This window comes from Talpa europaea, assembly GCF_964194135.1.
Source record: "Talpa europaea genome assembly, chromosome: 12".
Taxonomy (NCBI): Eukaryota; Metazoa; Chordata; class Mammalia; order Eulipotyphla; family Talpidae; genus Talpa; species Talpa europaea.
In genome coordinates this window covers 3,824,088-3,849,539 of record NC_140079.1, presented here as the reverse complement: position 1 = coordinate 3,849,539, position 25,452 = coordinate 3,824,088, and the positions used below count along the sequence as shown (strand labels likewise).

The window sequence follows — 25,452 nt, the reverse complement described above, 5'->3', positions numbered from 1 at the left end:
CCACTCAAAGAAGGGATGTGTTACAGGATAAAAGAATGAATAACTTTGCACAGTGTGGCTGAGAATGCGTAAAATATATTTGTAACTGTCAGTGTTTTTGTAAACACATGCAAGTTTTAGGCTCTGTAGTCCTGTAAAGGATTTTCAGATGGAGACAGACCTAGGAATGAGTGAGTATCGAACATTAACATTTTGAAAAGACCTGGAGCTGGCATCTGAGAGTGTTTGCCAGCATCCAGCTCCCTTCCCCTTCCGCCCCCACCCTCATCTCCCTGCTCCCCCACCCTACCCAATGCTAGCAGCGTCCAGGAGCTCCCTGCCTGCCTTTCCTTGCTGAGCTGTGACTTGTATTTGTCTAGGATGATGCCGATGTGGAATGGAAATTTGCAAGGGCCAAGCTCTGGTTTTCCTACTTCGAGGAGGGAAGAACTCTTCCTGTTCCCTTCAACCTGGTGCCGAGTCCAAAGTCCTTGTTTTATCTCTTACTGAGGCTTAAAAAGGGCGTTTCTGAGCTGTTCCAGGGCCATAAAAAAGGTTTCCAAGAAGATGCAGAGATGAACAAGGTAATTTGACTTGATTTATATTTTAATGCTGAACCATTCTAACCACTGTGCCACACGCCTTTAAAGCAAGCAGCCCGGTGACCTGTCCATCTGTCCCCAAACACGGTCACTTAGCTCAGCCCTCTGGTTTGAATCTGCTTAACAGGAGCACACTGGGCATTTGCTACTTAAGTAAGAACTCTTGATCTGTCATTAATGATGACGTGATCCGGGTGGAGCAGGCACTGAAAGGGAGAGCTCTCCTGGGTCCCATTATTGCTCCATGCAGCCATTCGTCTCTCCCTTCACCTCAAGGTCCACAGCCTGGCATGGTGTCAGTATCTGGTTGTGCATCAGGGGAGTGTGACAGACTCTTAAGCGATGTCCATGCTGAAAAGTCAGGAAATCAGTTGTTCACGTGCAAACGGGAGGCTGGACGCAGCAGTGAGCAGGGAAGGGAGAAGGATCTAAGGATCTAGTTGGGCACAGAGAATACCGCACCACACACTAAGACTAGGCGCTTGCCTGGGGGGGGCGTCCCAGGATGGGGGCAGCCGTGGGGTCACAGGAAGGGGGGCTGAAGGAGCTGGCTATTAGACACCAAGGCGTAGGACTGAAGGGGAAGAGGATGAAAATCTTTCAAATTCCCACGTCTGACCATGGACTGCAGTTGTTTTTTGTCTCCTCATAAACAAGAAGGGAGGCAGTGGGTAAAAGCTGCAAACCGTTTGGTTTTAGTTTGTGTAAAAACAAACTTGTCACAAGACCTTCCCAGCACAGAGTGGAAGTAGCGCGTGACCCATCATTACAAATAATCAGAAAGTGCTGGGTGACCCTCGGCAGGAATTTACAGATGATTTTCTACACGGGGTAGGCCCTGAGGCCACGGGCTGGAAGGTGCTGTTCAATGATGAGATCCCATCACTGAGTAAAAGGTTGCTGTCCCAGCCCTGCTCCGCTGGCCACTAGCTACTCGGAGTTCTCAAGTGAGCAGTAGACCCTCTGAGCTCTAGTGCCCCGGAACAAAATTTACATGGCATCATCAATATCAAATCAAACGCATATGTCAAAGTGCCCTGGGAATTTAAGGCCCCCTCCCGGGGAGTGACCGTGATGCCATCCTGTGCAGGCGTTCTGGATAAATACGCCATGCACAGCATCTCTCCAGATGGACTCGCAGACCACGCTGGGTAGGGCAGCAAAACTGCCCGTTAATGTCTTTCAAGTCTAGAGTTTATGGGACTGATCAGAACTGAGGCCTGAGAGGGTTCCTTGTCCCAGGAAACTGAGCATTCACTGAAGGGAGAAGCCAGTAAGAATATGTTTCTCATGGAAACTTGCTGGAGAATTAGACCAGATGACTTTACAACATGGAATAGAGAGAGAGTGGAATTGGTATTGTAATTGCAACTGTACAATTAGCAACTGTACTCATTTTACTATCTATCTTTAAAAGAGAAATGAAGAAAGGAAATTTGGAATTTTGGGAAGTCAAGAAGATCTTTCAAAATTATCACTTGACAAAAAACAGGTAAGAACATGCTTGAAAATATGAAATCATACATGTGATCAGAAAAAAAGGAGAAATGAGCAGATAATAGACCACGGAAGGATGCTTGTTAGCAATGCTCAAGGACCCTGTCCCTGCGAGGGAGGATCAGCACGCGGGGCTACCTGTATGCTGAATACACATGACACACAGTTTGGGGTGTCTTTTATGGGTGATGGGATGTAGGGAGAGTGATGTAAGGAAGGAAAATCTCAAACAAAGAGGGTTTGGACAGGGACCCGATAGAGACACCGCCAACCCTAGGCGTGGGGGTGGAGGGTGCATGTGGCAGAGCCCCTGCAGTGATCAAGAAGGTGGGGAAGGGCACTAGGAGAAGCAGGAAGCCCTGGGTGGGTACGCTGTGCGATGGGCAACACGCCTGGCGCCGTACCACCCTGCCAGGAGCCGCACCACCCTGCCAGGAGAGCCGGTCCCCAGCGCTGAAGCATGCACGTGGCAGGAGCGCAGTGAACGCTTGTGAGGGACACTATAAGTAAGTGCATGAGAAGGGCAGTGTAGCAAGTAGGACTTGCATGCCATTGCACATAAAAACCCAGACACAGTGATTTGAATAAGACAGCTGTCCAAGCCTCTCCCAGAATGTTCTGACCTGCTGTCAGGCTCTGCAAGACTGATGTCAGGTGAGGCACTGTCAATTCTCCTGATGTTTCATTGTTGCGGCAATTTCCCAGAGAAGTCAGGCAGCACTCAGAGAGGGGGAGAGCGGGATTCCGTTGTCACACGGTGGGCTCAGTGGGATCGCTCCCCACGGGCTGAGCCCCGAATTGCAGGAAGAGTAAGGTTTGAGAGTTTGTATGAGGAAACTTGTCACCCCATCCATCACAGCGCAAGCATTCTTCATTGTTTGGGAAGGGAGTCAGGGTAGCCGTGGCTGCCACTGGGGACAAGCAGAGACCCAGCAACTTCTCCGCTCCAGCAAGCAGCAGAATCTAAGCAGCAGACTCCCCCAAGCAGCAAGCTTGGGAAACGTCCTGCTTTATTATAACAGCCTGAGGCCTGATGGCAGCTTTCCCTGCAGCCCTCACACGCGCCCTTCACCCATGAGGAAAGATAAACCAAAGTAAAAGTAGGGCAGGCCCCTGAGCCTGCTGCCCCCTCAGATGGGCCCGCGACTGCTGTCATCACCGCTCATGGGCCTCCAGCCCCACCCCTGTGCCCGGGAGAAGTTATTTTGCTCTTATGCGACAAAATTGCCTTCTCCCTTCAGAAGAGGAATTCCCTTCAGTGTGGATGCATGAGCCGTCACTCAGGAGGCTGGGCCCTCAGAGTGTCCGATCCCTCCAGCAATTCAGTGAACTTCTCTGAAACTTCACTTTCTCATCTACGAGATGGGGGTGATCAAGTTGCGGAAATCAACACACAACATCGCTGGAAGAATTAAATTTGTAATTCCTTGTAAATTACAAACACTTTCACAAATATAAGTACAAGTTAGAGAGAAGTACCTTTTTCTTATTTGGTTATAAATAACTCAATAAAAAAAACTGAACTAACGACTAGGAAGGGAGAAAGAGAAAGCTTACAGAGAAGGGAAATGTGGCCGAGACACAAAACGGGGAGGCAGAGGTCTGTGCAGAACTGGAGGGTCCTGCCTGCGTGGCCCTGGGTCCCTCCCCCTTGCTCCCACAAGCACCCTCCCCCCACCGCCCTGCTCGTCAGCGCCGCCAAAAACACCAGCCCCTGAGGGCTAAGAGCTGTCCACGCTGCAAGTTGAGCCCGCCTGTGTGTGCAGGGGCTACAAGCATGACTTTCTAGTCCGTGTCAGCAGCTGTACCTGGACACAATTCTATATTAGAATTTTCTGCCACCAAGTGGCAATGCTGTCTCTCTGCACCACTGGGTAAATTTCTCCTGATGCCCTATGTCTTTGTATTACTCCATTTGCTAACTAGCATTCACTGAATACTCACTATGTGTTAAAAGCTGATTAGAACTTTTTTTCTGAGAAAAAACTCCTTATTTTTACCCAAGCTCATGTCTCAAGAGAGAGCAGAACTGGCCACAGAGAAATGACCTGAGTGAATTCACAACTGTCTAGTCACTTGCCAATTAATTATTCCAGTGGTTCCCACCAGCACCCCAGGGTGCATCTACGGCACTAGAGAGGGGAGCAGCCACTGGGACCGAGTGGGTGGAGGCCAGGGTGCGGCTGCACGGTCCGCAGGGCGCGGGAAGTTCTCCCCCACAAGGAGCCGTCCTGCCTACGGGGTCAAAAAAGTCACAACAGACGCCCCCAGTCACAACAGACGCCCCCACTGCCTGGAGCGCCGCCTGTGGGAACTAGGGTCGCTCCGTGGCTGCGGCCACGGCCACCGCAAGGTCTCAGGCAGGGAAATGAACATCGCGCGCATTCTCAGAGGGACAGAAGAGCATCGTGCTCTGATGCGGGGCCCCTCGGGGTCATCGGGGCAGCACTTGCCCCCACAGTGCAGGCAGTCCTGGGCCATGTCTCTGTCATGCAGTAGGGCTTACCCTGGCTGAGAACCCAGCTTGGACAGGGCTTATATAACAAGCACCCCCGCATCTCCTCAGGTCCCCAGGGGCCACTTTGTTCTTCCTGCTCCAAGGATGCCTTGTGCACAGCTGCTTTCACCCAGCGTGTGGCCACTTAAACAGCAAAGCTGAAGGATTTTTAACTCAGTCTCACTGTGCTTCACTCACAACAACTCAGATGTCCTGGGAAAAGAATCACGGATGCCTTTGAAGACAGTCTTCAAGTTTCTCATCTGTGCACCCAAATCATACAAATTTGAAGCTGTCTGTTTTGTTCAGATTCTACTTCTTATTTCAGTTTTTCACTTTAGGAAGTGCCTTATGAGTCCCTTAATTTCCCTCTTAGCTAGTTAATATGGTCTGTTATCACTTTGCTAGCAGGCAATGAGAATTCTTTGTTACTCACCTGTTTGAGCAGAGCCTTTAGTTGGAAGTGCTGCCCAATGGGATACTACACAGACCTTAAAATCCAAGTGGATTAATGCGTGCTTTGCTGGCACCTGTTCTGGCCCACACCGAGCCTTACCCTGGCAACCTGCACAATGCAGCGGCCACCTCATCAGTGGACTCCCAACATCACAGCCCATGCCTCATCCTGCCACAGGTGTATCTGTGGACAGGTGAAGCATGTCTCCCAAAACAACACGACCAGTGGCACATCAAAGTGACTCCTCAGACAACCTCTGCAGGCCACTGAGAGGCCACCCCAAAGCGCCTCTGATTAGTCTTGGAAAGCAGAATACTCAGCGAGTCTCTATGCCACTTCCCACAGAGATGAGATTGTTTATAAATGAGATTGCTAGTTTATATATGTAACTAATAAATCTCAAACATTGTTTAAAAGAAAACTGAAATGAGAATCAGTTTTAATTCTTTTCAAATTGCAGCTTGGACACAGCAAACAATCAAGTATAAGGAGCTCAGAAGATTTCCAATTAAACAGTTTCAACAATCCTCCAAGACAGTATCAGGTAAGCATAGATTTTTAGAGAAATATGACTATTTAGTGACATGTAGAATTTTAAACTATGCAATACTTTTGATGAAAATGAACTATTACATTTTTTCTTAATATCAAAATAATGCATCAATTCAACAAATATGTACTGAGCAGCTTGCACGTTCAGGTGTAAGTAGCAGGTTATCTCCATGAACAGTAGGCGTAGCCTTGGCCTCGGGACGCTTAGTGCCCATGTGCTCATGATAAAAAGTCCACCCATACAGAAAATAAAACTTATCTCAAATCCCACCACTTAGAAATAAAGACTAGTTACTTTTGGTGAATAGTCTGATTACATGTATATAAGTATTTTACATATATTTTTGATATTGTATAAATACACATGTAATAGTATGAAATTGGTCACCATATTTATAGAGTAACCGTTTTTCATCGCACAAAACATATACTCACGTTAATTTTGATGGCTGTATAGTGTTCCTTTGTACAATATAGGATAATTTATTAAAATGATTCCTTACTGTACAGTAAGTGAATTAATCAGGCTTTTTGAGCCCCTGGCCTCTGTGGCTGTTACCTGCAGGCATCATGGTGTTGATGCAGGAGGCACTTGGGAGTGTGGGCATGGGCACATGTGTCTGATTGTGGACGCCTGGAGCGTAGAGTGCACGCATGTCTAAGTGTGCACGGCTGGGCCTAGAGGCCGGGATTAAGCCACCATGGGGTGGTGGCAGTGAGAGGACCAGCGGCCTGACTAGACAGGAGACCACGAGACAACAAGAGAGACTGAGAAAGCCCAGAGAAAAAGAGTAAAGATCCGTGGGGGTCTGGGAGGTTCAATTGCCCCCCCCCGAGTCCCCTGCCTAGCCTCCCTCGCCCTGCCTGCTTGCCCAGCAATAAGAGAAGGGGAGAAAAACACGCTCATACTTACTCACACCCTTACCCTGCCCCACTGAACAGCCGGGGTTACTCTAATACCTTCCAGAGGAAACACAATCAGCCAACATCAAGGGCTGGAGCTTTGCTCAGACGTATTCTCGAGAACCAACAGTTACTAGCCCAGGTGATGTGACAACTGAATCACAGATAAGGTGCTACGTCTTCCCTTCCAGGTCAGTCACCTTAGTCTTTGACAGGCAGTCTTCCCCAGAGCTTACTAAAGGGAGAGGACTCCGAGAAACTCATTCCACATGAGACTTCTGTCATGAACGTAAGCTGAGATGGGTTTCTTTCTCTGTCTAGAAAATAATGAAGAGGCTCATTAAAAGATACGTGCTAAAAGCCCAGATCGATAAAGAGAGTGACGAGGTCAACGAAGGTGAGCTGGACCCAGGGGCTGTGGGTGTGGCAGGCGGGGGCCTTGAGGCCCAGCCTGGGCGAGCTGGGCAGGGGCGCAGGAAGGGCGTGCTGCAAGGGGAAAAGAAGGCAGGACCTCGCCTGCCTGGGACACGTGGACTCTCGGGACGGGGTGCGTCTCCCCAGCCGGGGATGGCGCCACTTGCTTGAACATAGTAACTGCTATTTTTGTGGGGGTTGGAGGGAGAGGAGGTGTTTGGGAAAGGCGAGGGGCTGGTGCCCCCAACCTGCCTCATCTGCCACTAGCTTAGCTGAGAACATAGAAACTTTCTGCATGCAAAAAGGTAGGCTGTGTCCTTTGGAGGGACTCAGAGGACCGGCTGTATAGTTAGGGTGGATCCAGTCTGGCCAGGACTACAGTTTTCTCTGCATGGTGCATTTATAGCTGACTTCTTACCACTCTTGTTCTTCAAAGGGGAACTGAAGGAGATTAAACAGGACATCTCAAGCCTCCGTTATGAACTCCTTGAAGAAAAAACGCAGAATTCAGAAGACCTAGCAGAACTTATTAGAAAACTTGGGGAGAAATTATCATTGGAACCAAATCAAGAGGAAAGCAATAGATAATGCTGACTCCCTTTAAAAATTCATATTTATTTGTCCACTTGAAGCCATATTATTTTTCCAATTTATTTTTTTAAGTGCCAGTGTGACCACCTTTTAAACGAGAAAATTCAAAAATAACTTGAATCACCCTATTCTCTGGGACCCTGATGTTTAAATTCTTGGTGATTAAATATCATTAAGTTGAAAGCTACAGATTATGGCGAAAGTTGAGCCCAGCTGTGGTGCTTGTTTTGTAAACTTTCTTGGGTAGAGTCCTCGCCATGATGCAGTCAGCACACGGGCCGTGGGCCTGGGAATTGCTTTAGCTGGCAGGGAGCTCTCCCCGTGTGCTATCCCCCTGCCGGGAGTGCCAGCACCTTTCTGCACCTGTGGATCGCGTGGGGGCGACCTGCCTCCTGAAGCTAGGGCAAAAGCATCTCTGGCCAGACACTGACTTAATCCCTCACAGCAAAGAACCACCCCCACCCCCCTCTGCCCTGGTGGTTGATAATGTCTGTGCAAAATGGAGTTAAATATTTCCTAAATTTTCTGATTGACCACTTTGAAAATGTCACGCAGTGAAACATGCTTCTGAACCTGACACCTGGTTCAGCTGTGTGCGCGTGTGTACGTGTGTGTGCGTGTGAGCACACATGCAGATGAAATGTTTGTCCTGCTTCTTTTGCAACCAGTATAGACACTGAAAAACTTACTGTGTTATTTTCTATTGTGGCTGAAAATTATTTGCCCAGTAAGGAGCTTCTGCTAGCAAAGGATCAAAGCCACAAACAGCTGGTTATTTGGCCCAATTATAGCGCAATGTTGTGCCATTTCCGAGCATACTGACAGGTGGAGTTCCACATTTGGCATCAATTGTAAAGCAAAACCAGTGCTATGGGAACTTGTGGGCACATGTTTGTTATTCTCAGTCCATGCGCTCCTCCATACAAAAGAGAAGATGGAATTTGCACACGTGGGCGGTCACTGAGGGGAGTCTTACTCCCCGATGATGATGATGATGTGAGGAGGCATCAGCTACAGCAGCTGAGAAAGAGAAGGCGGCTCCTCTGCCCACCAAAATCTAGATGGTGCTGGGCGTTCCTGGAAGTCCTACTCTACAGTCAAGAGGAGAGAGCCTGGAAATGCAAAGTACCAACTTCATCTTAAAGTGGTCACAGAAAATCTCCAACTCTGATTTACTGAAATCAAAGAACCTTTATGTAAACAGATCAGAAAATAGAGTTGATATTTTATGTTTGGTGATTTTGTGTTTGTGGGTATTCTTTATTGAGAACTTATCTGGTGACACAGAAAAGTATTTTTCCAAAAGTTTCGTGACAACATTTGAATCAGACGGTGTCATCAGTCTTGTGTCAAACGCGCTATCAGCAAATTAAAATGTCCTCATGTCCACAAGCTTGTGTGCCTCTGTGCCAACAACAAGGAGGCTGGCCTCCGTGCCAACAACAGCTCTATGGCAGTAAACGGCCTGACGCCAGAAGTCTCGAGAAAACAGACTCAGATTCCCCAGTGTCTTTAAAGTTGCAGGAACTTGATGTGAGTTTTGGGAAATGCAACAGGCATGAACATGGGCCCTCCTCAGAAGAGGGATGGCCATCACGTGCCACCTGGGACTGTTCGAAATTAACATTTCCCAGAGGCCGATCTTCCTCAGAGGGCAGACAAATGTCATCTCTTCCAATCTCCTTTGAATTGGAATATGGATCAAGAAACTATATTCCAGCAAGGGCTTAATTAAAGGCTTACTGTCAAAGGATGACCGTGAGCGAGTCTCAAGGCCGCTGCCCTGCCCCTGTAAGCAGCTGTCAGCATCACTGTTAAAATAAAGTGGTGATAAGCCAGAGTGCTTTTGTCCAGCTGCTCTCTGTGGTCAGCCTCCGTCAGATCTCCTGTCCAGGAGGGCTGCTGCCACAGCGGGATGGAACAGCACCCCGGCCCAAGGTCCCCGCCTGCCCCCCCACCCCCACGAGAGAGAACATGGTGGTTCCCTCTACCCGTCCTGGACCTTGTCTTGCTCTCTGTCATTCTCATGACCCGACGCCGCAAAATGCACACATTTAATATGATGAAATCGTACTAAATTAAATGAAATTAAACAAAATGCATTGCCAGAATCTTCTATCTGCTTAGCATTTTGCCAGGTACTGAAAGGACTAGGACACCAGCGTGTAAACTCAAGGAGCTTGCCACCAGAGGGAAAAGACAACTTTTAGGGACTTAATCCAGCCAGGAGAAACACAGCCTGAGCCCCTCCCCTGTGCCAGGCACTGGGGTAAATGCCCCACGCGTTAGCTCCTGTAACCCAGCAACTGTCTGAGGGAAGCACTAGTATTCTCCCCACTTTAGAAATGAAAAGATAGAGGCTTTTAGAGGCTACGTATTCACACGTTGAGTGCGTGAGAGAGCCGGGCCCAGGACTCCAGCCTACCACTTCCCTGTGGTCTTGACTGACTGTAGTGGGGTGTGCCTGTCTCCTTGTGACACTTCTGTTTCCATCTTCAGGAGTGGGTGGTACCTGAGAACCTTAAGTTCCATCGCATGGTCATTCCAGAGACTGAGAATGAACAGAGGGGAGGGCTGCTTTGAGGGCCAGGGAGTGTGACCCAGGCCAGGGCAGAACATGCAGACTGAGGCCATGGAGACGCAGGAAAGGATGTGAATTTTCCCCAGAGCTCTGTGCTGTTTATTCCATGTGAGCAAGTTTATCCAAGGTCACACAGGAGAGCAACCCAGCTCCCTCACGAAGGGACACTGGAAATTCAGCTAAACATCTGTTATCCCACAAAACACCCGCTCTGGCTCTGAGTCTTTGCGTTTAGAAGTGACTGGCTGTAGTGGGAGACACGTCACAGATGCTCTTGAAAACTGGGTAATTAAGACAAATGTTTCTTTTCTAGAATGATTGCTAGGTTTCCACAGACACTTCTTGAATCATTTCCCTATGCTGCATGTGAGGGCAGCCCTTACTCACGTCACAGGAAGCTTTCATTTTGGAATGAACTTTTGCCAAGATTACTGCTCACTCAATCCAGTGAACAGCTAGAGACAGTGACTGACAGGTGGTTTCCTCACACACACACACACACACACACACACACACACATTAGTGCCACTGGGTGGATAATGAATCTATCCACTGTGAGAGGATCACAGGGAGGGTGATTCATGTTTTTCAAACTCACAAAAGCGGCATCTTGAGCAGCCATCTTCGTCAACGGTGAGGGGGTTGACGGCCACTGAGGAGGCGACAGCACGGTCCTACTTTCCCTCAGCCTAACGTTATCTAGGACACCGAAGTAAAAGCCAGGAGAAAAATCTCTCATTTAGAGAACCTAAGAAGTTTTCATCTGTCCCTTTTTCTGAAGCCTCGCCTGCAAGTGAGAGGTGCGGTCCACTCACACACTCACGTGTGTCTAGGAGGTGCAGCGAAGTGTCCTCCAGGAAACACACAGAACATCACAAATGTTTTTCTAAATCATTTGGGAAAACCCTGCTGATGACATTCAGGAAATGAGTCTTGAACTTCGCTGCCCTACATTTCTACCCGCATCACCATCCATGAAAACAGACTCTCCGCCATTACGAGACGACCTCACAGCAGGGCGAGTTTGCTCCGCCTCAGGTCTCAGGCTAACAGGACCACGGCAGTAATCGCCTCCTGCCTTAACCTTTTCAGTATTCTCTGACTCACTCATCTGACATTTACCTTTCACTCTTCTTCAGAAAATGGACTGTCCCTCAGAAAAATTGGAAAAGGTCCGATGTCAGTGTTACCTTGTATTTCCAAAAAGGTGAACACGTCACCACACTGTCGCTGTGGAACAGTGTTATTCCCTGAAGACTCTGTATGCACACAGATATTTGTGCAGTCTGCTGTGATATGCATCATGTAATCACATAATACAAGCGTATGGACGTTACACATCTACCATCAAAGGCATTTTTTCAAATAATAGCCATGATTGTAGAACAAAAACATAAATATGGATTTTTTTCCCCTTTTGTCGCTTGTTTTTTCTTGTTTTCATTTCAATAATTTCAACCTTTCTAGTCTCTACACATCATCAAACTATTTTACAGGGCTGCTCTAGCCTCGCAGTTCGGCATACAGGAGTGGCGCCGGGTCCTGGGGCTTGAGTCCTAGCTCTGACGATGCCAGCTGAGCATTCTTCCAGAATGCCTCGGCCTTCCAGAATCTCATTATCCCAGTTCTACACATAAAAAAGAGAAAATTATCTCTTGCAAAGAGCTTCTGCAAAGATGAAATGGGCCGGCAGAGGATGGCATGTGGCGCACAGCGTCGGCTCACGTTAACAACTGTACAGAAAGGATGTGGCCCTCAGACCCCCCGGCCACCCAACCTCAAGAAGCCACCCCTCATGGACCTCAGGAAACCCAGTGAGGGTCAGGGTCATGTGTGTGCAGCCTGGATTCTGAGGCCCCAGGCAGGACAGGAGGACAGAATGACAGCCAGCTAACACGCCTGCCGCGGACATGGGAAGCTGGTCTTCAAGCCGCGTGCCCCACCCGTGAAAAACATTAATCACATCTGAACTAAACATTAGGAAAAATTTTAAGGCATTTTTATTACTTCTGAATCTAATCATCATATATAATTTTATAATTCTATTATGAGACAGTTCAGGGCAGGTACCATTTAGTTCCCACTCAGAACATTTTCTGCTTGGGACAGGTTTCACCCCTTGCCATGTGCGGGCGCGACCACGGCGGCCATCAGAGCAGCAGCCGCCCCGGAGGTCCTTGTGGCCATACAGCACTTGAGGAGAAACTCCTCGGTCCATACAGCAGAAAACGAGACTGCACCAATCTGTTTGGGTTTGGTGTGTGGCGTCGTCCTGTCATTTACAGGACGTACCAAGCCCAGGTGGGAGCACGTTGGCGCTGCCCCGTCACTGACCAGGGCCACGATAATTCCCAGCTCTCACAGGAAAAGCATCTTGACTAATTCACTTCATCATTTGAGTCAAAGTTACCCTCTGACTGAGGAAGCCCACAGTGAATAAGCAGCGTGCAGCTCGGGCTGTCACTCACCTGCGGCCTAGCCTGGGAGGGCTCCGTCACGACGGGTCGTCTCTCATGGCCACTGGAGGGTCGGGGACTCCGGACTGGTCAGGCCTCGGCCTCACGAGGAGGACACAGACGGGCAGTTCCCACTGCCTACTCAGGTGCCTAATTACTGTTTCTCACAAAGCCCCAGCCAGGTCTGGCCCGGCACACCTTTAAGCTTCCCTTTCTTAAATCGATGGTATTTGGCTGATGGTTGAAAAGCTCAGGGCAGCCTTCCAAAGAAACCGTGGGGCGTGCGGCCAAGCCCTCCTGCAGCCTTCTGAATGTGCCCCCTCGGCACGGATCAGAAGTCCTGAAATATTAACCGGTAAAAGTACTTAATGTAACAGAAGCAGCAAAAGAAAAAAAATCTCCAGCAAGTAGTCTGGGCTGAGGGGACATTACGGGACAATAATGTTTTTCCCTCAACCATTCACAAGGCTCAGTGTGAGAGAGAATCTGAGCACTAAGGGGAACCGCCCGCAGCCCCTGTATCCAAGGAGACATTGGCCTCATCCCACACCTGTCTCCTGCCTCTGAGGGGCCCAGACCTGCGACCTGCCAGCGTGTTGAGCATCTCATGAAACGTGCAAAGCCATTAACACAAACGCACTGTCAGGGTTAAAACAATGCAACCCCCCCCCCGCCCCCCGGCGTGCCTGGCTCTGAGCCTGGGAAGAGGACGTCCGAGCCGCCGGCCCTCAGACCTTGCTAAGGGGCACTCAGGGCTGGAACCCCAGTGCTTTCAGCAAAGGCTCCAGGAGCCCCAGGACAGCCCCTCCAGACAGCGGCAGGAGCAGGCACATACGAAGGGAAAGGAACGGAGGGCCTAGAAAGGGCCCGTGGCTCCTGGAGGGAGCCCCCTGCACGCTCTCCACACGCGGCGGGCAGCGAGCAGTGACCTTGCAGTCGTGGATCCCATCAGATTCTAAAATGTTATGTTTCCCGTGGAATTCGAGAAGCAGAGTTTGTTTGTGAGTCTGCAGTGAGGCTGGATGGGAGCCTCTGGGGACCGGGGCACCTGGGTTCCTGGGGTTAACAGGTGGTCTGCACCCCCAGAAGCAGGACGGTCTCTTCAGGGGACACTCACCGCACTGAACTAAGGACCCCGCACCTAACCCCCAGCCTCAGGGCCCCTGGCGGGGCATCAGCTGTCGTCCCTGAAGCGGAGCCATGAAGTGTGTTCTTCTCAAACAGAACTTTAGTAAGGGCAGTGGATCGCCCAGGGAGCTACATAAACCTGACTGAATTTATCTGGACCTCAAAAGAGTAAGACCCCAGACCTGGGCTTTAGATGAGGGTGACTTTAAGAAAACATCCAGAACGTGGGGCCACCCAACGAGCCCCTTTTCAAGCCAGGCCTGGCAGCACTGTGCCCCCAGCAGTGTGCCCCGGCCAAGCAGGAGGGCGGGCGCCTAGGGCAAGGCGCCCCACGTCTCTGCGGCCGCCCAATGCACTCCCTTCCCCTGCCCCCAGGCCCAGCCCCGCACCACCCGGCGCCTTCCCGGCCCCCACGAGGCCCTGCGCCCGCTGCCACGTGGGGTGGGGCGTGGGTGGGGCCGGGGCCCCCTTCGCAGCGCCCCGCCGCAGCCCCCCCCACGGCGCGCCCCCCAGCAAGCTGCCCCGACTCCGGGCGCAGCGCGACCCCACGACCCCAAGCCGGCCGGGGCGCCCTGGCCTGACGCAGAGAGGAAACCTCGGGCTGCTGGGGAAGCGGCGGCTTCGGCCACGCCTGGGCCTCGCCGCGGCTCGCGCGCCGCCCTGTGGCCCTGAGGGGTGCGCGCCCCGCAGCGGGGGACGGCGCGGGGGCCGAGGCCGGCTGGGAGCCCAGGGCAGGGCCGGGCCGGGCCGGCCGCGGATGACAGGCGGCGCCTCGAGGATGTCCCGCGGTCGGCAGTCACCGCTGCGGAGTTCCGTCGCCTGAGGATCCGCGCTGCCTGCGGGAGCAGCTCGTCGCGCGCGCACGCCGGGGCGAAGTCTCCGTCGTGACCTTCAATCTCAGACACCCTCGCGCGGACGGTCCACCAGGGCAGGACAGCCCCGCCGGGAGGAAACACACAGACGCGCGCAGGCCGCCTCTGGGAGCGGCGGGAGGGGGTGCTGGGGGGCACCGGGGCTACGGATTGTGGGGAGGCCCGGCGGGCCTGGCTCGGGCTCACGGGTCACGCCGGGAGGAAGAAAGTGTCCGCAGCTCCTCTCCAGCCCCGGCCCCGGCGCCCAGGCTCTGGAGGAGCGGCGGGGCAGAGTGGCTGGCGGTGCCGTGGACCGGCCGCTACTGGCCCAACAGTTACCAAAGTACTTACTTTGGTCAGTGGCCAAGGTCCCCCAGGCTCGGATGACGCTGACACACAAAGAAAGGTCTTCGGGGACACGCTGTGTTTTGCCACGGTCCTGAGCTCCCGCCGTGCCCCAGCAGGTGGGTCAGCGCTGGCAGCTGCTCAGGGGGGAACTGGAGCTCAAAGACGTGCGGACGCCCCCAAGCCTGCGGCAGGGGTCTTGCTAGGTCTCCTGCCTGCCGGGCACTCACTCAGGGCTTTATAAAGGGGACTAAGGGGCTTGCTGAGAATCATGGTGCCCCTCCAGGCATTTCACTGCGCTCCCGTCCCCTGGAGCTACTGACATGTGGAGGACCTGACACCAGAGGAAGAGCAGGGAGCGGGCCTCTCGGAGAGGACTGGTGCTGCGCTCTGTTGCTCGGGGTGCGCCGCGCATGAGGCATTAGCACATTTGTTTATTTGAATGCCCGCACAGTCCCCTATTGAGGGTTAGAGAAAAGATGTTTCATTTTTCTTGTTTAAGACGGACTCTCAATTCCAGTTTTTTCAGCGCCAAGACGGCACTTTCTGCAGGCACTCACACCACACCACTCCAAGAGGAGACCATCTCCAAGAGGAAGAGGGCTGAGGTAATCACCAACCAGGTCAAGTTGCTCCCGCTTGTCAGCAGTGAAGTCAGGTAGAGAACAAACTGTCTTTCCATTCCCAGGCGACGAGCTGACGAAAGCATCTAGACACGGTGGGCCACTGGAGGGCACCCTTGTCCCTCGGCAACGCCATGGCCTCCCTGGGTGTCTGCCTGCGAGGCCTGGAGGAGGAGGTGCCGGGGAGAGGTCCCCCACTTCTGAGGACATATACAGCCTCTACATCCGCTTTCCACAAACTACGGGAGCTCAGTAATAAAGTTTCCCTTGGAGCGAAGAGGGAATTGAGTTCTGCAGCTACAGATAACTTCGAAACTTGAAAAGATTTTTTAACTCACTAGAAACTATTTCTAAGGACTTAAGGAGCCCCAGGGGGAAGCCAATAGCTCATTCTGTCTCCCTCAGAACACATTTCTCCTCTTTTAGGCAGAGAGGATTAGTGTGTGAATAATCAGCCAGGCCCCACCTAGAGGAGACGCAGCGGGTGAACTGCACTCCTGAGAGACTAAATCCATCCCCGCCACTGCCACCGACACGGCCAATGCAGTGAGCATTTAGTAGCCACCAGCTGGATACATAAACAAATGAATGAACAAATTTGGGCCATGCGGGCGGCGACCCCACCTGGCCCAGCCACCCGCCCACCCGGCCTGTGCCTCTCCACTGTGTGTCAGTGTGAGGTCAGGCACAGAAAACATCACAAATTATCCTTTTCCTCTTGGCAGTTTCAGACACAGCTTTATTCTCACGGCAGAAGCTGAGAGACCGAGGAGGCAGGAACGGCTGTTATCACGAGTCCCAGAAGACACCGAGCCGCGGAAACAGAGCGGGAACAGCGCTGGGGAGGCACTAATGGGAACGTCTGCTCGTGTGTGTAATTGTCACCCACCAGTGGCAGCGGCTCGGCCCCCACCTTAATTAACGCCGAAGCAGTCGGGCCTGCAGGTCTTTCTGCAGGGATGCGGGAGAGGACAGGAGAGGCAGGAGAAGCACAGCCGAGCGCCCTAATGGGCTCTTCACAGCCAGGCTGATTGACTGTTGAGAAAAGAAGGAACAGCTTGTCCCGCCACGCGGCCTGTGCAGGTAATCTGTGACAGCCGTGGGTCACACACCTCGTTGTCTGACAAGGATGAGGAGCAGCTGTGGCAGGAACAATCGCAGACCGGCTTGTTCAGACTGAACGGCAGGGCCCGCGCCTGGGCTTCGGGGCTGGGCAGAGAGGAGGCTCCTGCTCACAGGCCCGCGCAGCCCTCCCTGGGGGTGTCGAGTCCTGGCTGCAGCGGGACAGAAGCGCCATGTCCTGAGAGCTGCCCTTAACCTCCCCCTGGGTGCCAATGGTAGGCGGGCGCTGCACCTCCTTCCCCTCTCCTCTCGCACTGCGGGGCTGCGATCCACTCAGGTCCAGCGAACACAGAGGAGCTCGCGTCCAGCACCCGCCCTGCCCGACAGCGCCGTGGCCGCTGGGGCTGACTGGGCACTGAAGGCAGCTTGCAGTCAGTTCGGGTGGCGAGGATGGCACGGGGGCTGCACAGTACACAGCCGCAGAGGAAGGGCAGTTGCTGAAAACCTGCCAGTCCATGGACAGGAGAAGAAGGAACGTCAGCGGCGTCTGCCCCTCAACCAAACATGCCCTCACCAGAGCCCGGGACAGGCTGTCTCGCCTGCAAAGCCCAGACTCTTCCCATCCCGCTCCCACACACCCACGCTGAGGGAGGGCCAAGCCTCCCGGGCCCCACAGCTGCCCCACCCACAACCCCTGGAGGGTGGGGAACCCCAAGTTCTGTGAGCCCAACTTCATTCCACGTCATGATTTTTCTTAAGAAACTATGATCATTTTATTTCCTTAGGACATTAGAAAACATCCTGGACGAGGCATTCCGCCAGCGTTCTCGTCCTGCTGGTCAGCAGGGCCATCGCCAGCCTCTGCGCAGGTAAGAACAGGTGAACGCGCGTCCCTCAGACCAGAGCTCCCTGACACCTTCCTGCTGCTCCACTGTACTCAGTCCCCCGTCATCACCAGCCCCTCCTGCACCGGCCCCCACAGCCTCCTCCCCACCTCCTGTTACACACCCCCACAGACAGGCCTCCCCTACACGCCCACACGCGAAGCGCAGAGGGACGTTTCACAGCGGGGTCCCATGGCCTGGGGTCCCGGTGCCCAGTGAGCACTGCAGAGATGGAAACGAGTCTGCGTGTCTGGAGAAATCGCTCATCTCTGGCATAATCGATGCCCTCAGATCATCAGTGGAAGGAAGGAAGCACGCAGTGAATCAGATCTTCCTTGCCAAGAAGCTGCGGGGTGGCAGCTGCTCCCTTCCCTTGCCAGAGGCCCTGAGGGGCTCAGCCTGGGGCCAGGGTCTGCTGCTGGCTGAGCCAGCAGGAGGCCACCCCACCACACCAGCCCCTGGAGCTGCTGTGACTGTCAGCCCTGCTCTGAAATTCTGAAATCCTTCCCGCTGGGTCTAGACAGCTCCCCTGCCGGTGTCTGTCCTGTTGGTCTGGGTGGAAAGGAACCCAGACTCGGGGGGGGGGGGTGTGATAAGAGCCCTGTGGAGCCCACAGCACACGCCAGAGCCCACGCACAGGGCCCAGGAGGGGGTGCTGGCACCAGCCGCTGACGGGCAGCAGTTCAGATGCGAACCCGGAGCCCTTCAGACGAGGGCGTGCAGACATGGCCCTTCCGCGGTTTCTCAGAAACAGGGACAGTTGACCTGGCAAAAACTTGACGTCTGAATGTTGCCAAAGGAGGTGTTCAGGGCTAGAACCCAACACCCTTCCCTGCCAAATGCGTTCAGACTGTGACCTGCTTTCCTCGGACGCCGCGAGCTCTGTTTTCTGAGGGGTCGCAACTGAACCTGGGCAGAAGGAACTGAAAGAATGAGCGGCGCCCCCAGTTGATCTGGCAGCATTTAAAGTTGAAGACGGGGCCAGCTCAACACGCTTCTGCTGCCAGAGGAGCATCCGGGCTAGTTATGCCCAGTCCCGCTGCCCCGGCTGCAGGAGCCAGGGGGGCAGCCTGGCTTGGCTGAGCCCTCCTGACCACCCAGCGCCCACCCGGTCCTCTCCCGTGCCCCGTGCATCTGCTCTGAGCTTCACTCGTGACAGCGCCCCCGCGGGGCCCAGAGGGACCCCTGGGCTGGGGCGCCCTGTCTACTGCCCTCTTGAAGATTCACCACACTCTAGCTATAAGCCCAACCTAAGAAGACCTGTGGTTAAAATCTTTTTACTTTTAAATTCTTTTCTATATTTTTAGTCCAGCATTTTCAAATCGCAGCTGACCGATGAGGAAAGACAAGTGAGACATGTTTCTGTTTTGTTTTGTTTTTTTTTATTCTTGGGCAAGAACCGATTCGCAGTCTTGAAGTACTGGTAGACTGCAGCGGTCAGGGCTGCTCCCACACGGGGGCCGGGGGGTGCAGGAGCCAAAGGAGACAGCACGGGAGGGGCAGGCTGGGAGCCCATCTGGCTCTGTGCCGGAGGCTGCCCCTAGGTTTGGTTTTGTGACCTGAGGCACGACGGGCTGAGACTTGGTTAGTGACACAGGCCACCGGGACAAGAGAGCCGCCCGCCCGGCGGCCTCCTGGTTTGATGACTCGAACACCCTGGAGCCACTTTTGCAGAACAACTACGACCACCGCTGGGAATCAGTGTTCCACAGCACACACTTTGGGAAAGGCGTGCCATAGCAGCACGCGCCTGCACGACGGAAGGCAGTGGGGAGATGGCTCCAGACACTAAACACAGAAATTCCATACAATCCTGCTCTCCCCGTTCTGGATATTTACCTGAAAAATACAAAAACACTATTTTGAAGCTTCTTTACCCCCATGTTGATTGCAACAACCCTCAACAGCCAAGGACTGGAAGCCAACGCCACTGACAGATGAGTGGAGAAAGAAGGTGAGTCTGCACACACCCGGGGACGATTCCTCATCTCTAAGAAAGGATGCGGCCCTGCCATTTGTGACAACGCAGGCGGGCCTGGCAGGTGTGCACTAAGTGAAGTAAGGCAGGTAGAGAAAGTCAAATACCCTGTGATTTCACGCATGTGCAATATGCAGACTCCAGACGATAAAATGAGCTGACTCGACAAAAATTAATGTTGGACTACAAAAATTAAGGGATATGAAAAAAAGAAAAGAAATAAACAGCAAAAGCAAACACACATACTTAAACGGTAAGTAAGGCAGCACAAAGCTCCGGGCGGGACCTGGGGGCACTGGGTGGAGGCCCCCACACGGGTGCCCACCGCCAGGTATTTCCACCAGATCACAGGGTGGCTCCTGAAGCCTCATCAGAACCACACAGTGACCACTGAGGGTGGATGGCGGGGGCACAGGTTCCGGGGCCACCTACAACCTGAAGGGAGGAGGGTGGGGGAAGGGAGGGAGGGAGAGAGGGACCACACAGGCCTCAGATCTGCCCTTCCCTCAAGTTTAATGATCACTTTTAATGATCACTAGTTAAAGCAGATTTGGAATGGGAGCCCCCAAGGGTATGAGAACCCTCTGGCCTGCAGGCCTGGGCTGGAGCTTGCATTCCTGGCCCTGCCCTGACAGCACTGTGGCCTATAACACTGTTGTGCAGGGGCAAGGCCTTGGGAAACGGCTCTTAGAGAGTCTAGGGGTCGTTGGAGATAAACAACTCATTAGTTAATGTTGTTTATCAGAAATTTGGGGGACAGAGGATTCAAGGGGAAAAAACTCCTCTAGGAAAACAAGTCTTTACGGAGGTTCTTAACTCTTTCTGGCATTTGCCCTTGGGGCTGCCCATATCAGTCCAGGCTCTCCTGAAAACGGACTCAAGACAGGATTGGATGCACCACAGAGGCATGGGGGGAAATGCCTAGAAGGACAAAGGGGAGCAAAACTGAGGGGGCGGTCAGAGACAGACCCCTATGAGAAAGAAGGACATTTGGGTGGGAGGAGCCCCCACACTCAGCAGGAAGGGTCTGGATGGCCAGACGTCAGGGTGGGAGTCTAGTCTCTCGGAGGAGGGCCTTGCAGCAATCCTGTGCTTGGCTGTGCCTTTAGGAAAACTCAACTTGTAGCAGGCAACGTGGGGTGCAGGCTGAGTCCACGCTGCAAGCTGGTGTCAAAAGCCTTGTGATTAATTCTGAGCTCCAGAAGCCCTGGCTGTGCTCAGAATGCCAAGGGTCTGAACTGTGCTGCTCCCACTGGGCTGACCACAACCCCGCACTGAATCTTTCCACCTCTGCCCCGACTGTGTGACCCCATCAGATGGATGGCACTGCTGAAGGGACAGGGCTGCCTGCCCTGTAGCTGGGACCTGCCAGCCCCACTTCTCCAGGCTGCTAGTCTTCTGCGCCACCTGGCCAGGCCCACAGGCACGCCTGTGCGTAGGAGGTGCTGCCGCTGCACCCTGAGACACTTAAGCACATTTAAATGGGGATGAGTGTCAGTGGGAAGACAGATATTTTATCCTCAGGCAGGAAGGTGATGGCTCTTTGCTTAATGGACAAAAAGAGAGGAGAGCGGGGTGTGATTCCCTAAGTGAGCCCATGGGTGAGTATTAAGGAGATACCCTCCAAGGACTTTAATTCTCCCCTTTAAGTTGGAGTCAAGGGGAAGTTCTTATCCCAAACCACCTGTGCCTCCTGTCTCTTGCATGTCCTTCCTCCCTTTCCAACATTCATACTGAATCTCTTATGACTTCATATGGACACTATAGGGGAGCAAACATGTGCCACCCCAAAAAGTCATTCTGGCAAACGGTTGATTTCATGGGAGAGGCTCTGAAGGCTGGGTGGAGGTTACTTTTTTTATAAGATTTCTTTTATTTTTATGCATACAAGAGCTGGGGTACAGACCAGAGGTGCAGGGGGGTGGGGTGGGGGAGATTCACCAGAGACAGAGTGGGGAGCAGAACAGGTGGATCTTCTGAAATCCACTGCTGAGGGGAGCAGCAGGGAGACAGGCGAGGTCTGTTGTGCCGTGCGGGTAGCTCCCTGGCCGGGGATCGAACTCGTGCTGCAGAGGCTGCGGACAGCTTCATAGGTTCCATCTTAACCCCTTGCACCACCAGGGAAACCCTGGAGGTTACTTTTGAAAAAGACATGTACACTGCACACACCACCCGCCACGCCCCCACCCAGGGCTGGAGGGAAGGCCGGCACAGTGGAGAAGCTACAGAGAACACCAAGAAGGAGGCTGAGGACCTGGACGGGTAGTGGCGGAGCAAAGGTCAGTAGCGAGATGGGAGGCCGGGAGGCGGAGGGAAGGATGGGCCTGCACACAGCAATGGGCCCTGCTCATTCCCTCATTGGGCTCTGACGTCTCTGCGGGGCAAGCCTCGAGCATGTGCTACGTAGCCGCTGACCTGGGGGCGGTCACTGGGTCACTGACACACACACACTCAGATAACACCGAGGAGATGCTTGTTTATCTTCTGTGGGTTACTACCTAGACAGCAAAGGTCATTAAATTTTATTAGATGTGAGTATTGCTAAGAAAATGAAGAGATTTGAATAATCAGACCAGGGCTCTTGTTTTCATTACCAAGGACAGTGGTGACTGCACTGCCAGAATTCTAAGATCTTCTGTGGTGTGTGTGACAATGGGGTGGTCACTGTTCTAAAGACTCTAACTCAGATTTATGGCCCTATTCACAAGAACAGCAGTTTTCCCCATGCCTGATAAGAGCATAAGCCCATCTCAATGAATTTGAAATGAATTCTAGAATCTTAAAAGCACACCAGAAAGTACATAGTGACTAAGCACATTAAAAATCCAATAGACAGAGAGATTCCACCAGCGTACAATAAATCTCAAGTTGTAGTCAAAGGCCCAAAGTATTCAAAATGGTTTCTTTAAAAAATTTTCATGACTAAAAGCATTCTCCGACTGCCCCAGACAGGGTTTCTTGACCTCCCGAACAAGACCTCTACCACAGCACCACACATGCCATAAAACTGACTGGAGTCTCCATCAGCCTCCTCGCATCTGAGTTTGAATTTCCTAAAAATCTGGCTGGAATTGATGTTTAATAAATATTGTATAAATGGAACTCTGTGTTCATTGCTTCCCCCAGAATAATTTTGGGCTGTCAGAAGAAGGGATGTGTTGAGATAGAGGGTTTTAAAATGCTTCTGTTCTTTTTACCAAGAGCTACTGCCAATTTAAGACTTATTCCTTCATTTAGTCACTTAATTTCTTCTCTCCCCTTCAGGGCTTCTCAACCTCAGCACTGGAAACATTCTTTGGTGGGTGGAGGCGTGACCTCTGCCCACTGGATGCCAGTGGCACCCACCCCATAACTGTGTCAATCACAGAAGTCTTCTAGACATTGCAACTGTTCCCTGTGGGTGACCTCAGCCTGGGTTCAGAATCACCGCATGTGTCTGTCTGGGATTTGAAGGTGCAGAGGAGAAGGGGGGAAGCAAACCCTGAGGCAGCAAACCCTTGTCTAAGACCGGCCAATGGGCGTGTCTAAGGTGACCCGACTCCAAAGAGAGAAGCAGCCTCCGGCCCCATCCGGCTACCTGGGGAAAAAGCTACTCTCAAGGCTGTGGTGGGCATCCTTGTGACGAAACATCAAGGCAGGCTGAGGCTTCTTGGCACGCACAGCCTGGGAAGCGCGCGGAGGCTGGCTGGTGCAGAGCAGCACGGGAAGGTGTCGCTCAGCAGAAGCTAACTGGCACTGTGAGCCTCTCCAGCCGCCTTGCAGTGACTGCCACGTCACATCACTTCTAGACATAGTCCTCTGAGCCTTTCCCCAGATGTCTCTCCCCGGCTCTACCGCAGGGCCCGCCTGGCTGTGCCCGCTGAGCACTGCACTGTGGCCCACAGGGGCCGCCATCAGCTGACTGTGCCAACAGGCGCACGATTTCTTTTTAAGTTTTCTCTTAGAAATAAAGCAGGACTGTCGTGATAGTCCTCATCTTTAGAATGATTTCAATGGGTGATATTATTTAATATTGCCAACGGCACGGGATGAAAGAATGCAGCAGCTCACGTTGAGTGTGTGGGGACCGCTCACGTCTTCCTCTGCATTGTTATTTATAACAACAATCACCTTAATTATTTTTAATGGAATAATTCCCTTTGGTCAAATTTTAATTTAGACATCGTCCAGCTACAATTCAATCTTACACAGATGGCGCCTCGTACCACCAAAGTGAACATTTGACAAAAGTTGTTACTTGAACCTGAATACATCTGCTCGAAGGCGTTAATCACCTTTTAGTTTTGACAACAACGTAAAAGTGGAATTAAGGAGAGGAATAAGCCGAAAGCTATGTGTTTGGGGCTGGTCACTGAAGATGACACTGCATTATAAATAGAGGATTCTGCCCTTTAATTTTCATCTTTCGAATCTCTTTATCTCGTAGTCAAATGTTGGCATGAATCAAATCTTAAACATGGAGAAGCTTTTTTATAAAAAAAAAAAAAAGCACAAATGTGCAACACAGCATTTTCTAGAGACCAGAATGAATGCAGAACAACTTCCTAAACTGGAGTTAGAGCTGAAGTGACAGGCTCTGCACCATTTCCTGGCCCAGACTGAGCAGGAGAGGTCACGCTGTCCCGAGCACAGGTCTCCGTGGCCTTGGGTGCACTTTCATTTTGCCGCAGGGGAAGGAATGAAGAAAGAGCTGCTCTCCGCATTCTCCCAGGCAGGGCGCTCACCACTTGGCAAGCCTGCTGCGTTCCTCCTTCCTCCGGCTGGAGGCAGCCCACGCAGAGCTGGGCCTCAGCGCCCTGGGGCATCTCTGTGAGTTTGGGGAGCTCCACAATGATACTCCAGCAGCGGGGAGCTGAGAGCAGGCGGAAGGCGGCACCCAGGGCACACCGGCCTCCGTGCGGTCAGGGCTTGCTCACCATCACAACCCCAGCTCCCCCACACACCTCCTGCCAGCACCCCCACACACCTCTGTGCAGCTGCCCTAAGCCTGGTCCCTTTCCTTCCTCCGGGTTGCCTCAGGGGCCTACAAAGAAGTTCCTTCCCACCACCGCCCTCTGCCAGCCTGTGGCCACCGCTCCTCTGATTACAGCCCACATGAGTCCTCGAGTTTCTCCCTTGCGGATGCTCAGGGACCGTGGCCGCCTGCGGTTGAGGATCTCCGGCCTCGGAAGGGGGCTTAACTCCAGGAATTCTGACAGGCTAAAGGAAGAATATACCTTTCCTAGCAGCCAGAGGAAACCTAATACCTGACTTTCACAGTCATCAAGGAAACTGCTCGCCATGATCTAAGCACAAAGATGGCCTCAAATCCCATTCTTGCTGGGAGGTGCAGTTTCAGAGAAAGACACGCTGACCTTGTCTGTGTCTTAGGAGAAAGGGCGAAGACACCTACACCAGATCCCGGGGAGCATGAGAGGCCCTTGGTGGGAAAGAGAGGATGTACATTCGCCACAGCTTCTCGACCCACTCGTCTGCTCCGGGGCACTGAGGCGCTTTCCACGGCTTCACGACAGTAATGAGCATGGCAATAAACATGGCAGTGCAAGTTTCCTTTCAAATGAGTGGTTTCTGAAGTTCTTGGATAGATGCCTAGGAATGGCATTACTGGGTCACAGTTCTGCTCCCCAGGGGCTGGGCCAGTCTGCACTCCCAGCCGCCGGCAGGAGGCTCCCTTTCCCCACAGTCCTGCTGCTTCCAGTCTCTCAACATGGGCCATTCTCACAGGCGTGAGGCGGTCTCTCCTTGCCGGCCCGGTGTGTATTTGTCAAGTAAGAAGTGATTGTGGACGTCCGGCATATGCCTGCAGGCCATCTGAATGTCTTCTTTGGGGAAGAGTCTGTTTAGTTCTTTTGCCCATTTCTTGATTGTGTTTTTTTGGGGGGCGGGGGAGCTAGGTTTTTATGAATTCTTTGTATATCTTTGAAATCAGTCCTTTGTCAGACGTATGGTGTGAAAATTATCTTCCTCCACTCAACAGGAAGTCTTTTCATTTTAGTGGTCTCTTTCGCTGTACAGACCCGTTACAGTCTGACGCATGTTCTCCTTTATTCTC

At 52.5% G+C, this 25,452-nt stretch overlaps 1 protein-coding gene across 2 annotated transcripts in view; it reads left to right on the top strand.

Annotated features, from left to right (window-relative positions):
• TRPC6 (transient receptor potential cation channel subfamily C member 6) overlaps positions 1-7,489 on the top strand; it is a gene marked incomplete at both ends in the record, with an annotated part of 66,917 nt that extends 59,428 nt beyond the window's left edge. The window contains 5 exons of one of the 2 annotated variants that reach the window (XM_084250934.1): positions 360-563; positions 1,999-2,073; positions 5,493-5,576; positions 6,809-6,884; positions 7,338-7,489. In XM_084250934.1, the coding sequence (XP_084107060.1) occupies positions 360-563; positions 1,999-2,073; positions 5,493-5,576; positions 6,809-6,884; positions 7,338-7,489 (591 nt within the window). The remainder of the gene's footprint in view (positions 1-359; positions 564-1,998; positions 2,074-5,492; positions 5,577-6,808; positions 6,885-7,337) is intronic. The other variant, XM_084250935.1, reaches the window with a different exon arrangement.
• Positions 7,490-25,452: the final 17,963 nt, after the last annotated feature.